We start from the raw sequence: 18,404 nt of genomic DNA on the forward strand, positions 1-18,404 counted from the left end.
AGTGCAAATGTAGTGCAAAATACAATATGATTTGGAAGATAGGACAATAAATAGGCCATAGTGGATTCATTCTCAAATCCAATATTATACAACACGATGTGACATAAAAAACCATGGTACACTGCTACATGGTTGGAAGTAGCTTGTTCCTGGAAAAGATAAACTAAATGTAGTTAAGTTAGTTGCATTGCAACTTTTAGTTACAACTCTTGTCATAAATTCACTTTTTATTGAAGAGGAAGCCATGTCAGTCTTTCTCACTCAAAACATTTTAATACTTGATGATTAGTGCATCAGTAAATGAGGCCAGCAGTTCAAACATCAGTTGAACTGCAACTAAAATGGCTTAAATCATCAGCATGAATAAGCAATTAGACATGATTCAATTAACATGTGCTGCCATGTATATGATGTTAGCATTTCTCTGACTTTTATTGGAACATTATAAAACTCCATGCAAGGTATTAACTTTTTTAAACCAGTTTCTCTCTCTCTCTTTAATCTTTTCCAGGGTGAAAGAAAACACACAAGTCCAAAGTCCAAATGGACTTCTGAGTCATCTTCTATAAAGAACCATTATATTGGTTGAATTGTGCTATAAAAGGCAAGCAGAGGCGAGGAGAGCTTGCTGGTTGCATGATGGCTCCTGAAGGTATAGGGGAGCTTCGAGACTTGCTCTTCTTTCTGCTGCTGTGCTTCACGCTATTTGCTGAGCTATTGGAGATGACTGCAGCTTCTTCACTGGGATTGGATGGTGAAGGTGACATAGTGTGCCCTTCTGTGTGTCGCTGTGACGAGGACTTTATTTACTGCAACGACCGCGGATTGAGCGCAATCCCACCTCTACCACCATCTGCAACTGTCCTTTATCTTCAGAACAATCACATTGACAATGCAGGGCTTCCTAGGTCCTTGGAGCATCACACTACCGTGCGTGTTATATATCTCTATGATAATGAGCTCGATGACTTTCCATTGAATTTGCCACCTTCATTAAGAGAGCTCCACCTCCAGGACAACAACATAAGAGTGTTGCAAAGGGCTGCACTTGCTAGACTTCCGCTCCTTGAAAAGTTGCATTTGGACGACAACTCGGTTTCTACAGTGAGCATTGAGGACCAGGCCTTTGCGGACAACCCTAGATTACGTCTCCTCTTCCTTTCCAGAAACCACCTTTCCAGCATCCCATCTGGTCTTCCTGCCTCACTTGAAGAACTCCGTTTAGATGACAACCGAATCTCTACTATTCCCACTCATGCCTTCCGAGGTTTGTCCTCTTTACGCCGCCTGGTCTTGGATGGTAATCTTTTAGCTAATCAACGTATAGCTGATGATACCTTCTCACGTCTGGCAAACTTAACAGAACTCTCCCTGGTCCGTAATTCACTTCAAACACCCCCACTTAACTTGCCCAGTGCCCATCTACAGAGACTCTCCCTTCAGGACAATAACCTTATACACATGCCTCGGGGCTCACTTGATGGAATGCGCAGACTACAACGCCTAGATCTTTCCGGAAACAATCTGACTACCCTTCCCAGAGGATTGTTCAGGGACTTGGATAACCTGGGGCAGCTGCTTGTGCGAGGAAACCCATGGCACTGTGGGTGCAATTTGCGCTGGCTGCATGACTGGCTGGAGGCAAAGGGGAACACAATTACCGTGAGAGGCTTTATCTGCCAGACACCAGAGCGAGTCCGAGACATGGCGCTTAGAGACCTCACAAATCAGATGGATGAATGTGAGTTAGCTGCTGCAGGTGGTGGAGGAGTAGGTACAGGTGTTGGCATTGGTGGTAACAGGGTGAGTGGTGGAGCGGTGGGAGTCATTTCTACCACTCTTTCTGCCCCTCAAGGGTCCCTGTTCACTCTCAGGTCCAAGCGACCAGGCCTGGGTCTTCCAGAAACAGGGTTGGACTACACATTAAGCAGCAGTGGTGTGGGCAAGAACCTAGCCCTGAATGTGAAACCCCTATCCCACGACAGCATCCGTGTTACTTGGAGTGTTGCGCAAACATCTTCTTCCTTTCGATTAAGCTGGCTTCGCCTGGGAACTAGCTCTGCCATGGGGTCCATCACAGAAACTTTGGTTAGGGGTGACCGGCGGGAGTACCTTCTCACTTCCCTGCAGCCTGCTTCCAGCTACATCATTTGCATGGTGCCTCTAGTGTCTAACAGTGGAAGCAGAAGTAGTTTGCCTGGGGGGGACACAGAATCAAATGAGGTTCCAGTTTGTGCCAGAACAGAAACGGCTGATCCCGGCCTGCCTGATGAGGAACAAGGTGAAGAAGAGAGCTCTGATCAAATTACTTCTCTGCCACTTGCAGGAATTATTGGAGGTGCTACGGCAATAGTTTCCCTTGCTCTTATTATTGCCATTTTCTGCTGGTATGGGCACCGTGCAGGGCGCCTCAAATCACGAGACCATTACAGCCATAGTGGCTCTCGCAAGAGCAAACACTATGATGACTACATTGAGTCAGGCACAAAGAAAGACAATACTATCTTGGAGATCAGAGGTCCTGGATTTCAGATGACACCAATGGCAACAAGGCAGACCCTTCAACCCAAACCAGTGCGAGAGGATTACATTATACACACCATCTTCCCCTCGAATGGCACAGTTCCATACAAGCCAACCCAAAACATGACCAACTCTGGCTATGGTACCAACCGTGGCTATAGAGAAGGAGGCATTCCAGATATAGATTACTCTTACACATGATAGCTTTGATTTAGAAACCATAATTAGGAGTCATGTATTGCATAGATACACAGTTTTTAATCAACATGGGCTCGGCTGAATCCCTTTGTGCCTTCTGGTCTCCATTACAATGTAGCCTGCTGTTCATGAGACTATAAAACTTTTAATTGGCCCAGATGCTTATAGGGAAGCATTATAAATGTGGTGCCAGGAGGCAATGATGCCATTTCAGGTGGTGATACCAAATGCTATTTTCACCTCCCGGTGTAATGATCAGTGTCCCTGACATTGCTGTTTTATCTCTGGCTGGTGCACTGAGGTGGATTCAAGGGCAGCCCACACTGCATTCAGCTTACAGACTGTTTATAAAGCTAAATGCATTTAAAGGCAGCCTTCTCATCGGAAATAACCAACCTGCTATTCATTTTAATAGTTTTCTCCTATGAGATGAAGGTTCCTGAGGATTTGAACCAGGATTCTGAGTCCTGCATAAAGCAAGATAACCTCTTTGCTCAGAGAAACTGGAATTGTGTTGTGGCTTGTGATCCTTCTGGAAAATGCATGGGTTCACATGCATATTTGTTTTTGGAGATATGAGCTGCAGAACACGACTACTATTCCTAATAAAGAAGGAGTGTCTGGACCATGCAACGACATGGCCCTGAAAAACTACTGCAAGGTTTGAAATGCCTCAAAAACTAAATTAATTTGAAATCTTAAACACTTGAAAGCTGCCTGATATTACTATGATAACATCCGACGAGCGTTATGCTGACTGTTTTACTTTCAGACTGGTGTAAAGTTGGGAGGATGAATGAAAGGGGTTTATGTGTCTTGAGGACTTTCAATTTTTAAAATTGCAACTGAACCCTGGTGTGTTGATAGATACAAACAACGCAAGTTAGATATTGGACATTGTCATGACTCTGTTCCCTAGTTTGATTTTTGTGTTGTTTGTTCTTTTCAAATTTGTTTCACTTTAATTTTTAAGTTATAAAGCCCTGCTGATATTTTCAATGTAATATTCAAAGGTTTTCCTCTATAACTGAGGTCAGTCTGTTATCACTTATCCATTATTAAATCCCCCAAACAACCAATCAGAGCTAAAGCAGCCAGACAAGCCAAGCTCTCCCACTATAAACAAACTGTTTCGGTTTACACCAACATGACAGTATCACACTTATTAAAAATAAATGTCTGTAAAAACTTCATGGTAACACAAAACTTGCTTGTTTTCAGTAGATTCTCCCCTATAATGTTTTGCACAGAGAGGAAACCAATGTTCTGTTAAGGTGGACCTAGATTTGTAGGTTGCTTAGCCACATTCTTAGCACAAAATTGCATTCTTTAAATCGTTTATTTACATCTCCAAAAGTCACTGAAGAAAAGGATATGGCCTCGTTGCTAACCACAGCAGTTGTACTGCTACGAGTCTTAGGAAGAAGAGAAAGGGTGTTAGAGGGAAACCAGGAATTTGAACCATAACACTGTGGACCATCACTGTGGGAGATAGAGAGAGAGCATCAGAATGTTGTATAATTTTGTAAGGTGGATGCATTTTGCTGAAAATTCTTTTTCACTTATTTCCTTGTGTAAAAATGATCTGTTTGTCAATGTCTTCAACCCATTAATTTAAGCCAACAGCAGGAGAGAATCCTAATTAAGGACCTCTTATCAGTCAATTTACGCAATGGTAGACGGTGAGAAAATGTATGTGTGCATTGTACGAAAGACTTTCCCAGAGTCTCTGGACATTTCTGTTCTCCTCTTCTGTATTTGTATTTATGTATTTGAGGACTTGTGGAGAATTTAAGACAGCTTACACTGCCTTGTATTTTATGTACTATTTGGCAATGTACTGTACTTGTCAAAAATAGGAAAGGATGTAGAGAGAGAGAGAGAGAGAGAGAGAGAGAGAGAGAGAGAGAGAGAGAGAGAATTTTCTAAACTAAAAAAGACCAAGAGATTATACAGATAAAACATGGATTTGATATTAAAGCAGGGCCCCAACCGAAATGAAGGCTGTGGTGTTGAACTGTGCATGAAATGTTTTGTCATCTTCTTGCTGTCTGCTGTTGTGCTGGCGTTTGGTTTTTCTCCTTTCCCTCTGCACAAAGGACTGCTACTAACTTCTGTTTCAGAGATGGAAATGAATCAAGACTTCATGGCATTTCAGTACAAGTTGGTTTCATAGTCTCACAGTAAGTTTTTCTTTCTAAACCAAAAACATCATTTTGCTTTTAATGAGCCTTCATGAATTTTATTGGTGGGGTTTCCAGCCTTTTATTTATAGGCAAGTTGAGAGAAAACTACCCACTATTGTCATTGCTTCGATAACATAGCCCATTTGTTGTATTTTTACAAAAAATCCAAATTTTGTATTTTATCGTTTGTTTGCTTTATGTAGTTTAAGAACTAGTTTGCTCAAAAAGGGAAATTGTGTCATTGTTTTTTCATTCCAAATTCAACATGACAAATGACAAGAGTTACTTTTGGAACACAAACATTTTAGCTGAACCGTGAAGCAAAATGTTGATCAAATGAAACTTAGTCATCAGGTCAAAAGGACAAAAAGGCATCATAAAAGCACAAAAAAGTAGTCTGTATGACTCAGAAGACTATATTCCAAATATTTTGTGGGAGGAACATGACAAAATTTAAATAGTTATCAGAATAGTTCTCATACTGTACATGAAATGAATGACTCCAGATGCCATGAGTTCTTGTGTGTCTTGTAACCTATCAAAACTAGACAAATTTACCTGAATGAGGGTTAATGCTTAGCTCATTTTTGGCTGAACTGTCTGCATTCATCTTAGGTATAATTTGCAACTGCTTTCAAGAGAATATTCACTGCATCTCAAGAGCAATTGAAACATGTTATTTTATTTCCCATGATTACTGTAATGCAGATTCATGCAGCTCTCACAGAGGCAATGAGATTGCAAGGTTTTGCAACTCTACAGGTGTTAATGGGTTCTTGCATTCAAGCTCCACCTATAGATCATATTTTTCTCTCAGCTTGCAGCTGAAATGTTCAGGCATTCATTCCCTGTCTTCACTTTCCCCTCCCTTCTTGAGAAACCTCTTTGATCTGCCGCCATTGTTTTCATTTGAATTTGCAGCATGTGCGAAGAAGGATTACAGAGTCAGTGTGTGTGTCCTTGCGTGTGTGATGATGATGTTCTTTAGGGGTTCAAAAAATATGGAGGCGTACATTAAAAGTATTTTCTGTTGCAATTTTTCCTGTCTGTTTTATTCAAACCATCTGCAAATTCGGCATCTCCTGCCGACTCTGACCAGCAGTTGTTCCACCTGCACCCCATTAACGCAGATGTCTCTTTGCACACGAACACGCTCCGCTATATACACACATGCATACACAAACACACACACTCCTTCTGTTGTCACCCCTGAGACAGGAGCTCAACCTGCATACTCATTCTGTACAATAACAGCAATACTTTCCCCTCACACACAACCCGTTCTCACTCCCAAGGCATCAAATACTGCTGCTCGGGTTTTTCATGTCACTACACAGATGATAAAGATGTCCCTTAGTGCATTTATAGCAACGTGGCCATTAACCCCATTGCTTTCAGCACAAAACCTTTAGTGTTGGGTGATTTCATACTTGGATCAGTTGTTTGGTCCGAGCACGAGTTCGGGCCCCTCTCCTGATATTTTAATGACAATTAGAAAATAATAAAATAAAGCATATTTACCCTTTACCTTTTGGAACATGGAAGGTTTGGGCAGTTGTTTTTTTTACCATCATCACTGTCATTGTTGGAGCTCATTGTATTATGCATCTGGCGCATGTTCACAATGTTTCCATGTCTTCAAATTAATACTTTGATTGCTGACAGCTTCTTCACCAGATCCATCATCAAGTGACAGTGACACTAATATTTGATTGCATAAAACTTGCTCTGCAGGAAATCGATGAGCCATTTCAAGTTTTGCTGATGAAAGTTTTGCTCTTTTGTTTTCTTTTGTTATCATTGTGTATCAGGTATTTCCAATTTGAGGATTAAAGGTGAATCATACTTATTGAGTCATCAGAGATTCAATTATTGTTCAACTATACTCAACACTATTAGTCATCTCGTGTTGCTAGTGACCCTATACACTTTTGACAAAAGATTAATTAGAAAACATGAGCATTCTCTCATAATTTTTTTTCTTGTTATATTGTTTATAATGACCCATTTGGGAAGAGTCCATTTCTGCTGAAAAATGATTTTTTTTTTTTGGCAACATTTTTGCAGCTAGCAGTGCATCACTCAAAGCGAGTGAGAACACACAACACACAGATTTACCAAATCAAAGGTCATCAATAACGGTTCACTCCTGTGATTTAGTACGATTACGTCTATATCAGCAGTGAACCGTACTGTAGTTCACATGAACCATACCCAAGACCACCTTTTTTAAGTGGACTTGTTTACAGTTTGCGGGTGTGCAACCGAGTTCAGAAAACAGCATTCACATCATTCAAATGAACCAAACTCGGACGTCCAATGAAAGTGTTAGTATGAAAGCACCCTGATGATATTTCATGATGATTTCAAAAGGAAGCTGTATTATGAATTAACTATTTTTGTGCATTTAAAGCCGGATTTACTAACTGCTTGCACCAGCACAAACCCTCTTTTGGCTTTATAAAACTATACTGTAAGGATTTACTCAGACACGCAGCGTTGAAAGGTCATGTGGACAGTTATTTTTGCGGTTGACCTTGTTGGTTACACATTTGTAGGAGTTTCCCAGTCAGACCGCTACTTTTATGAGTGGAGAGTATTTGTTTTCGGTAGTCAATGTACTGGTGTTAGCGCCATCATGTACCGCCCAAAAAAACAATTTTGCGCCTGACATTGAATGTGCAAATTCTCAGTATATTACCCACTGAACTTTCAACTCCCATCTGCTGTTTTATTAGAAAAATAATAACGGCCGCTCGCTAATTTCCCCTATTTAGTCAATCTGGCTCTTGAATTCAGACTCAGAGTGATATTTTGGGGTGTTATTTTCAATTTGAACTTGGCAGTAGTTGATGCCTTGAGAGTGAGAGCCTGTCACTCGACGATATCATCTGAAGGCTTCCTCTCATTCTCTGTCTGTCATATGTCACTGGAGCACTCTCATCTCATCTCATCTCTATGGCCTTCCTCACTGTCATAACCGAGGCATCTGGGATGGTGTAATATGACTCTTTTTTTTGCTGTCTAAGTGATGGAAGCATGCAGTTAATGACTCCTGGCTTATAGAGTTCAGTTGTGTGCAACAATAGGAAAACATTCCCGATACAAGGCTTCAATGGATTTCAAAATTGATTTCATTGCCTCATGCAGTCAATTTTATATTATGGGAAAATTATTGCTGAACCCCGTTCTGTGGCAGAGCATGATACACTAGAGGTATCAGATAGTAATGAAATGGTACTTTGACATATACTGGTACTGAATGATTATCACACTCAAAAAAGTTAAGCATAACCCTAACAATATTTGTTGGATTTAAGCTTAAAGGGATAGTTCACTTTGAAATAAATTTTTGGGTATGTTTTAGCTTACCTCAAGGGCATCCAAGATGTAGGTGTCTTTTTTTCCGCAATAGTTTCAATTTTGATATTTTTAGGTCAAACCGTTCTTGTCTGTCAGTCATATAATGCAGGTCTATGGTCATTATCTCAAAACACAAGCACATAGGTCCAAATTAAAACAATTCCCCGTCGTCCAAATTAAACAATTCCCCATCGTAAGTACACATTGATGGCCTAAGACACGAAACGAGCGGTTTGTGTGAGAAAACGAACAGTATTTATATCGTTTTTACCTTTTATACGCAGCCATGTCGAAGTGATCTGATCTAGCGTGTACGCAGACTGGTGCATAGATATATACACACTAGATGTCGCCTTGTCTACGGCAGTTCATTGGAACGAATGTCTTAAAGGCGACATCTAGTGTGTATATATCTATGCACCAGTCTGCGTACACGCCAGATCAGATCACTTCGACATGGCTGCGTATAAAAGGTAAAAACGATATAAATACTGTTCGTTTTCTCACACAAACCGCTCGTTTCGTGTCTTAGGCCATCAATGTGTACTTACGATGGGGAATTGTTTAATTTGGACGACGGGGAATTGTTTTAATTTGGACTCTGTGCTTGTGTTTTGAGATAATGACCATAGACCTGCATTATATGACTGACAGACAAGAACGGTTTGACCTAAAAATATCAAAATTGAAACTATTGCGGAAAAAAAGACACCTATATCTTGGATGCCCTTGAGGTAAGCTAAAACATACCAAAAATTAATTTCAAAGTGAACTATCCCTTTAAAGGAACACTGTTTAACCTCTAGTGGTTAAAAGACAAAACTGCATGCATTTTGTGGAAGAACATTGTTTTGGTTGTGCTGTGATTCGGCTCTGCGTGACTGTGCGGATGAATATGATTATCCTTCTGTTCATAAAACATTCCCTACTAGGCGTAAGAGATATAACCAGTTTAGATGGAAAGGATCTCAAGCTGACTAGCTGAAGACGTTACTGTAGCTTTACCCATTAATAGACACGCTACTTCATTGAGAATAAATTCCATCACAGCGCTACAACAACCGTGATGTAATGATCCTTCACAATAGATGATGCTTTATAATGAACTCTGTCAGAGAGCTACATATGGCAGTTTAACTGTTCAATAAAATACCTTACTCACCTGTTGAGTAATTTAAAATACCATCTCCACGTCGGTTTTACAACATTTCAAATCCCTCGGTTCTCATCATCTCTGAAAAGCCAAGACAATGTTGATTCTCATTTTATTACGAGCTCTGTCGCTTTCTCTTTTAACCAGCAGACTCTCCTCTGTTCTGTGTGTTTTTTAACACACTCCCACACATTTCAAAGGTTGCGTCCTCCAGAGGTCGCGTTTGTCGGGCGCATAAGTTATAATGGATGTCTTATTTCAGAACAGTAACCATTATAATAAGACATCCTTTATAACGTATGCGGCCTACAAATGCGATCTCCAGAGGACGCAGCCTTCGAAATGACACACAACAGCACATTTATGCGTCAAAGTAGCCAGAGCAACTTTTTTCTATTTACGGATATGACAAGACATATTGCGTATGTACGCAATTCTCTGCAGAAACCATCCCGCTAGGTCTAAAATATAAACATTTATAATAGGCTTACCATAGTGAATCATGGTAAAACAAAAGCACGTTTTTGGAAGAAGGATTAATGTTGTATTGACTCATTATTCGCCAGTGGGGGATGGAACATAATATTAATTCACAATAAAATTCATCAGTAATTCATCAGTATCAGTTTAGTAAATTTGTCTTGTTTCAAGGATGTTTAGATCTTTTTAACGACAAAATATGACAAAATACTGATCAAGATGGTTTTAATAATTTTTGTGCAATGCATATTTATATAACTGCATTTACATTTAAAAAGTACCATGTTATCATTTTTTCTACTAACATTAAAAGCATGAATAAAATGATTCTACTTTTTTATTTGTTGCCCATTTATTTATAACAAAAACAAAACAGAAAATATGTGTTTTTTGGGGGTTCATGGTAAATACTGTACTGAATAAAGTGCTGTACTGAAAACGTACAGTCCAGTTTACTAGATAATAGTGTTATTGTGTCCCACTGTTTTTTTTGTGTGTGTGTGTGTGTGTGTGTGTGTGTGTGTGTGTGTGTGTGTGTGTGTGTGTGTGTGTGTGTGTGTGTGTGTGTGTGTGTGTGTGTGTGTGTGTGTGTGTGTGTGTGTGTGTGTGTGTGTGTGTGTGTGTGTGTGTGTGTGTGTGTGTGCAAATATAGTAAATATAACTTACAAAGAACTAAACCCTTTATGATTAGTAAAGTTGCCAATTAACCGGATACACAGTGCACACAAATACATCATGCTTTTTAATTCAATCCTTATCATTTTGTTATATTTAATACAATTTTCCTTATTTTTCAGACTAAGTTGAACCCCTTACTGTCTCTCATGTTTGATGCATATTTCATTCTCTGAACTGCTGTTGGATAATGTCACCAGAGCAAACAAATGCTGCTATCATTACTTAACAAACAAAACCTGAAACTCCAAGTGAATCACATTGTTATGTTTTAGTTCTAGTTTTAGTGTTTTTAAAAGTAGAAGGTATGAGGTCACTGACTGTTTTTTGATTGTTTATTTGCCATCTCACCAAGCGAGAGAACAACTGTTTTATGAATGTTTTTTTGTTTTTTTAGCTTTTGAAAATATGACTCTCTCTTCCTCTGTCAAACTGTGTGATGAAAACTCAGACAAAAAACAACAACACTATTTTGTATAAAGTATGTTTTTTTTTTGTTTTTTTTTCTATGTGATTAAAGGCAAATGTACTGAAACTGCCTCTGGGACTGAGTTCTTTAAACAATGTGAATGCATTAACTTAGGCCTATATGTTTTTTTTGTTATATGTGCTTAGAAAGAGTGCTTAGTGTTCGTTGTTCCCAAACTTTAAAAGAATAATTGGTCAAACTTTTTTTAATTAGTTGTCTTTAACTACTATGTACTTACATCAACAAATAAGTACACCATACATGTATTCATGTTGTATTGCAAAACACATTTGCTGTTACTGAGGTGGGATAGGGGTAAGGCTAGGGACAGGTTTGGTGGTATGGGTGGGTTAAGAGGTAGTGGAAAGGTCAACAGTGTAATTATAGATGTAATAACAGAAATTAATTATGGATGTAATTACATGCTGGTATTTATTTATTTATTTATTTAAGCACTATGTAAAACATATGCAGCCACATGATACGTGCATTGTATCAAATTATTCATTCAAATTATCTGCTATGTTGCAGCTGTTGATTATTGCTGCTGCTACAGAGCAAGTATGGACTTGCTACTGCTAATATACACACAGACACGCTGCTGTGAGCATGTAATGGCGCTTTTCCACTGCATGGTACGTCTCGGTACGGTTCGACTCGGCGCAGAACAGTTCGGCTCGCTTCGCTTTTCCACTGCGTGGTACGACTCGGCTCGGTACGGCACGGTTCGGTTCGCTTTAGCTCGGTTGCTTTTCCACTGCAGTTAGTAGCCTACCACTTCAAAGTGGGTGGGACTGATCGTTATAGTTACCGTCTCTACTGCCATTACATCATCATATTAAATGCGAATGTTCCTCTCCGTGTTTCCCCATCCACTCCTCGGCAACCAACGAGAGGAACGTCTGCACCTCGTCCACTGACCACGATTCAGCTTTTTTTTTTTTAAGCAAATACTTTTAAAACAGGTGCTACAGCGTTGGCTGTTGTTTACTGGCTATTTAAATCTAGCGGGTTTAGTGTCTCGTGTCGTAAATACAATGACGCTGGTAGTGATGATTCTGTCTGACCAATCAGTGATCTGCAGTGTTTTCACGTCACATTTTAGTATCGGTACGGTACGCTTGGAACCTCAACAGAGGTGGTACCATTTAAAGCGAGCCGAAGCAAGCCGTACCGTACTGTACCATGCAGTGGAAATGCGCCATAAGTGAGCCGTACCGAACCGAGCCGTACCGTACCAAGCAGTGGAAAAGCGCCAAAGCGTGCCGTGCCGAACCGAGCCGTACCGTACCATGCAGTGGAAAAGCGCCATAAGATATGGTGGACAGGTGGAGCTGGAGGAGGTGGAGGGGTTCAGAGAAACTCTGATAGCACACTGCAGGACTAGCCTAAACAAACAATGAGCCAGACTATTTGAATGTTGAGCAACCAGGGCATCTCCTGACAGTCACCGCTCCTTCATGCTGTCTGATCTTCTCAGCACTGAGATCCCCCTCAGCATAGAGCGCCCCTCCCCATTGTGCCCCTCGTTCATCCCGGGTTTTGTCATCAATGTAACAATGTTAAAGGCTCAGGGAAGAAGGAGGCGGGAACCGGCGAACAGTAAACGTAAATTTAATCACCAAATAAACATTAAGAACAAAACAAAAGTAAAGCGGCAGCCCCTCACAGACAACTGCTGCATAAGCTAAAATAAACTACCAACATAAAGTCCAGGCCTGGTCCTCTCTCGTCTTGTATTGTCGTCACTCCTCCTTTTATCCTTTCAGAGCTCGTCTGTGCTCATAAACACTCGCACCACCGACCTCGCTCCGTTCCCACGGCTTTCGGCCCCGCCCTGCTTGTCCCAGGCAGCATGCCATGTGAAGACCATTGACCTTAAGGTAAATATTTTTTATGTTATTTTCAGTGGAGATACAAACTTTAAAGGGATAGTTCACTTTGAAATAAAATTTTGGTATGTTTTAGCTTACCTCAAGGGCATCCAAGATGTAGGTGTCTTTTTTTCCGCAGTAGTTTCAATTTTGATATTTTTAGGTCAAACCGTTCTTGTCTGTCAGTCATATAATGCAGGTCTATGGTCACCGCCTCAAAGAGCATGCACAGAGTCCAAATTAAAACAATTCCCCATCGTCCAAATTAAACAATTCCCCATCGTAAGTACACATTGATGGCCTAAGACACGAAACGAGCGGTTTGTGTGAGAAAACGAACATTATTTATATCGTTGTTACCTCTTGTACACAGCCACGTCCAAGTGATCTGAGAGCGTGGGCGGGTATAGATATATACACTAGATGTCGCCTTGGCTACGGTTTCGTTCCAATGAACTGCAGTAGCCAAGGCGACTTCTATTGTATATATATATACCCGCCCGCGCTCTCAGATCACTTGGACGTGGCTGTGTACAAGAGGTAACAACGATATAAATACTGTTCGTTTTCTCACACAAACCGCTCGTTTCGTGTCTTAGGCAATCAATGTGTACTTACGATGGGGAATTGTTTAATTTGGACGATGGGGAATTGTTTTAATTTGGACTCTGTGCATGCTCTTTGAGGCGGTGACCATAGACCTGCATTATATGACTGACAGACAAGAACGGTTTGACCTAAAAATATCAAAATTGAAACTACTGCGGAAAAAAAGACACCTACATCTTGGATGCCCTTGAGGTAAGCTAAAACATACCAAAATGTTATTTCAAAGTGAACTATCCCTTTAAAGGTGCTCCAAGTGATGTCAAGCGTTTTTTAGACCAAAACTTTTTTTGTCACATACAGCAAACATCTCCTCACTATCCGCTAGCTGCCTGTCCCCTGAACACACTGTAAAAAAAACGCGGTCTCTGTAGACAGCCCAGGCTCCACAAACGGCAAGAAAAACAAACTGGCCCAGCCTGGACCACGAAACATAACAAACAGTGTTCCAGCCAATAACCGACAAGAATGATTTGGGGATGGGGGTTGGGGGGTTAGTGCGCGCGCACATGAAGAGGGGTGTGGAGAGTGGAGGAGAGAGAAGCATGAAGAGGGAAGTTAGCAAGAGGAGATATGTCCTACGATGACAACGACTAACATTAAAAATGTATATTCTTGAGAATTTTGATATGGCCGACACACGACCAAAGAGACGACATTCTGATGAACAAATAACAAAGAATAGGGAAAAGGAGAAGGATTTTCATCGGAAAAGCGTTCAAAAGGTGGCGAGAACTCCGCCGGCAGAAGGGCTTCCAATCCGAAATTCAGGTGGCTCTGTTTTTGCTGGACAGGTGGATAAATCCAGTTTGGTTTTTCTAATCGGTTCATGAATGTTTCAGGAAGCACGGGAGGGAGGGGGAGGGGACGGGATGAAGAGGAGGGAGGGTCGAGCTAGCCTCCGTTTTGTTTGATAATACTTTGAATGTCAACAAGAAGTGGCGTCACTCAACATCGCTTAGAGCACCTTTAAAATAGAAAACAAAAGCAATTGTTTTGAAATACTGTTTTTTAAATTGTTTTTGGTTTAATTAATGAAAATGTATTGGATGGTACTGGTAGACATCATATAACTTGTAGCATGCAGACATTTATACACTGGTTGAGTGTAGAGTGAAAACTCTGAAATTTACTCTCTCACACATAAACACACTTAGCTATCCTTTGCAGAATTAATTATTTTCTGTATTTTTGTGCTGTTTTGTTGACTGCCAATATTACAAATCCCTAAACAGAAAAAAAGGCAAAGAGATGCTGTGGTTGAGAAGTGTGCATCAGCCCAGTGGAGAAGAGCTATTCTGCCCATTCTGGGCCCTCTCTGAACAGAAGGAGAGGAAATAAGAGAGAGGTGAGAGAAATGCTGAAATTATTATTCTGAATCAACATCCCCCTCATCCGTGGGGAAAGAATCTGCTGAAAATGACTCTTTTTAGTCGACACATGTGGCTCTGAACGGCCTTCCTCAACTTACCAGAAACAGCTTTGTTTGTCATTTCCCCAACAGACAGACAGTCCTAAGGTAATAGTACACCATTCTCTCTCTCCCTCTATACTTTCCACTCTCTCTTTCTCTCGTTCTCATTTATCTTTCTCCTACCTACAACGGCATAGCAATATCAACATTTCTCTACTTTTCATTTTTCCAGGTACTGACATGAAATAAGCAAAATTGTACACCCTCGACCAAAAAAAAAAAAGGCCAAAGCCTCAAGTTTTGCGTGTCACTGTAACAATGCGTGTCCAATCAAATTAGAGGACCAGAGCTAACTTCTGGGTTGTGTAATAACACATAACACATTTAATTTGTGATTCTTGTTTAGAATTTTCACAAATCATTTGAACTCTTTCCTCGCCAACATTTACTGCCAGCCAGCGCCCACATTTTTAAACATATTCACAACACTTTTATGGCCCTTTTCTTCAAAGACTTCATGATCTTGATGATCAGAACACAGATGGAGCAGATGGAGTCCATCAACACCCTCAAAGATGCACAGTCCGATACCTCTTCCTATACATTTTTCTTGGTACTGTTAGGAGGTTTTGGGTGTTTCATAATGCCTTTGGCTTACTTGTGAGTAAACAATCGTCTATCTGCTTCTTCTGGTTTACGCAGATCTTCCTCTTTCGCTTGTTTTTGAATTCGGAGTTGCTGTACTATTTCAGAAGATCCCTACTGTATAACAGTGAAAACACGGAAAGATTTGGCAATGGCGGGGAAGTGTTGTATCTTAAATTATGGAAAATCTTGTTAATGGCTGGGAAGCGAAATTGAATACTTCCCTATACTCTATAGTATGTGAAAAACAGCTCACCAAATGAGTAGTATGTCCAAATACATTGTATTTAAAAAAACAATTGGTAAAAAGTACCTCCAAGATTCTGAATTGGCATTTGATGGACACTTTACTATCCTATGAGGCCACGGGAGAGGATTTGGAAATGGCTGGTGTAACGAGACAGTATCAACATGGCGGATGTAGTACACCCAAATTTACTTCCCATATTCATACTATAAACATAAAAATTCTAATAAACATACTGGGCCCTATTTTAACGATCTGAAACGCAAGTATCAAGCGCGAAACGCAAGTAACTTTGTGGGCGGATCTTGGGCGCTGTTGCTATTTTCCCGGCAGGATAAATGACTCTTGCGCCCGACGCAAATCTAAAATGGGTTTGTCTGAAGTAGCTTCATTATTCATAGGTGTGATTTGGGCGTAACGTGAAATAAACCAATCAGAGCGACATCTCACATTCCCTTTAAGCGCAGGCACGCTTGTTCCATGGCGGATTGCTATTATAACGGCGGATTTGCCAGGCGCACGCCAGGAGCGGTTCACAGCCGAGGAGACTGACGTTCTCGTCAGGGCCGTAAAAGACAGAGAAGTAACATTGGGGATGGGAGAAACCCACCCAAATTAGCTTTGGTTAAACAGGCGTATAATAATTTGGGTAAATGTGTAAGCTAGATTTATGCCTATTTTTTCACATCTTCATGGACACAAAAATTGATTTCCCTCGTGTGTTAATATTTTTCCTTGTAATAATGTATGATTTGCAAAAATGAAAACTGCTGCTTCTGTGTAGATGAGAGAATCAAAGTGCATGCACGTTGTGCACACGCTACATTATGGCCAAACATGCGCCCTTAAAATAGCAACATTCATATAGAATAACATGCGCAAACAATTCCGCCACTGACCAGGAAAAACCTAGTCTAAAGTCAGTGGCGGAATTGTTTTCTAAACCTGTAAAATAGCATCAGGGAACGTTTGCGCCGGAACACGCCTCCTCTTTTCGCTGCACCGCCCCCGGGAGCGCAAGATCATTCCCTAATTTACCGACGTGCGTCTGTGGAGGGAAAAGTTCGTTGTGCGCGGGTGCAAAATAGGAATGATACATGCGTCGGTGTACATGCGTCGGTGTTCAATTGCGCTGGGTGCAAGATAGGGCCCAAGTCAATTCAAATTCAAAGTAGGGGAGCGCGGGGCACAACCTAACGCAGGGCTAGTTGTAACACGCTTGTTTTAAATACTTCCGCACATTCTTGGATGACGAAACTTTGTGTATTTACTAGTTGCCATATCAACACTATATATATAAAAAAAAAAATCCGCCAAAATTATAATTTTTTTGGAAGATATCCATAGACATTTATTAAACCATAGCAAAAGTAAATTTCTTACTTAAGTTAATTTTTCATCTCTATTTTTTGTGTTTATTTAAAATAAGACAAATCTGATATTATTTTAATCTCCAAGATGTTATTTAACAGTTGAGATAGTTCTTTAATGCTTCGCTAACTAGCAGAAGACACTAGCAGGGTTTAAATCCCAGTTGTGCAGGCGGGGGCATGTTGTAACACTGCGTTACAATGTGCCCCTATTAGAAATATGCTATTATATTCTATACTTTTATTAATTTTATTGGGAAAACGTGAGAAAAAGGTGAATAAAGACTGAGAGTCAATGTTCAGAAATGACTAATTATTTATTTGTTTTGAACTATGTTGTATAGCTTTGTTTTCATGTGTTCGTAGTCAAAACTAAAAAATTTGTTTATATTTAATTATTAAAAATTGCCATTATTTTATATGAAAAAGTTTTTTAATTGTATTTTATTTAGAAAATATTTTAGTTTGTTTTGTATATATTTTTTATTAGATCAGATAACATTATAAGCTGTCATATGTTATGTTACAATGTGCCCCACACATGTTACAATGTACCCCACCTATGGGGCATGTTGTCACATTTCACTTCCATTCTTTCGGGGTATGTCAAGAAAAAAGTATATACTGTATTAATAAAACAAAACCACATAATTGTACTAGACATGTGGGAAATGAATGTGGGAAAAAATAAATACTCTGAACCATAAGTAGATTTACACAAACTAAGAAAGTCAAAAAGCGTTAGGTTGTGCCCCGCTCTCCCCTACCTACTCAGACATTATGTGATTTTGGATGTGCCGGCTGTGTCATAAATGACAAAAAATCTTGTTAGTCTTGTAATGAGATTGCATTCAGAATTAGCAATTTGTAGCCGATGAAATATTTCAGAACTGAGGATATCTAGAAAAATTTACATCTATTAAAATTCCCTAATATTTTCTGGTTTTCTATTGGAAATACCAAGCATAAGATTAAATGTGCTAAAGGTGATAACAGATCTAAGTTTAGTGATGGAGGCACAGACCCAGAGCAGATCACCAACTGTCCCTCATATTGTGGCATTCAAAGACATACTGTGCTGCTTGTCGCATACTTGATGACAAGAGCTGGAGACACGTATTTCCTTCCACTCAGCTGCTAGGTAAATGATGACTGTGAAAGGCATGTTGGGCCGGTGTAGGCTTGGGTAACAGGGTGAAGT

General features: G+C 40.1%; 1 protein-coding gene across 1 annotated transcript; it reads left to right on the forward strand.

Annotated features, from left to right (window-relative positions):
• Positions 1–531: 531 nt before the first annotated feature.
• Positions 532–8,229, forward strand: flrt1a (fibronectin leucine rich transmembrane protein 1a). The gene has a single exon (XM_082170960.1). It carries the CDS (start codon positions 637–639, stop codon positions 2,722–2,724), a length of 2,088 nt encoding a protein of 695 aa, XP_082027086.1. The 5' UTR covers positions 532–636; the 3' UTR covers positions 2,725–8,229.
• The last annotated feature ends 10,175 nt before the right edge of the window (positions 8,230–18,404 follow it).

This window comes from Leuciscus leuciscus (assembly GCF_965113295.1).
Source record: "Leuciscus leuciscus genome assembly, chromosome: 5".
NCBI classification, from domain to species: domain Eukaryota; kingdom Metazoa; phylum Chordata; class Actinopteri; order Cypriniformes; family Leuciscidae; genus Leuciscus; species Leuciscus leuciscus.

What these genes read in the sequence shown, in the direction of transcription:
- flrt1a (XM_082170960.1), top strand. Translation starts at nt 637, where the DNA reads ATGATGGCTCCTGAAGGTATAGGGGAGCTTCGAGACTTGCTCTTCTTT.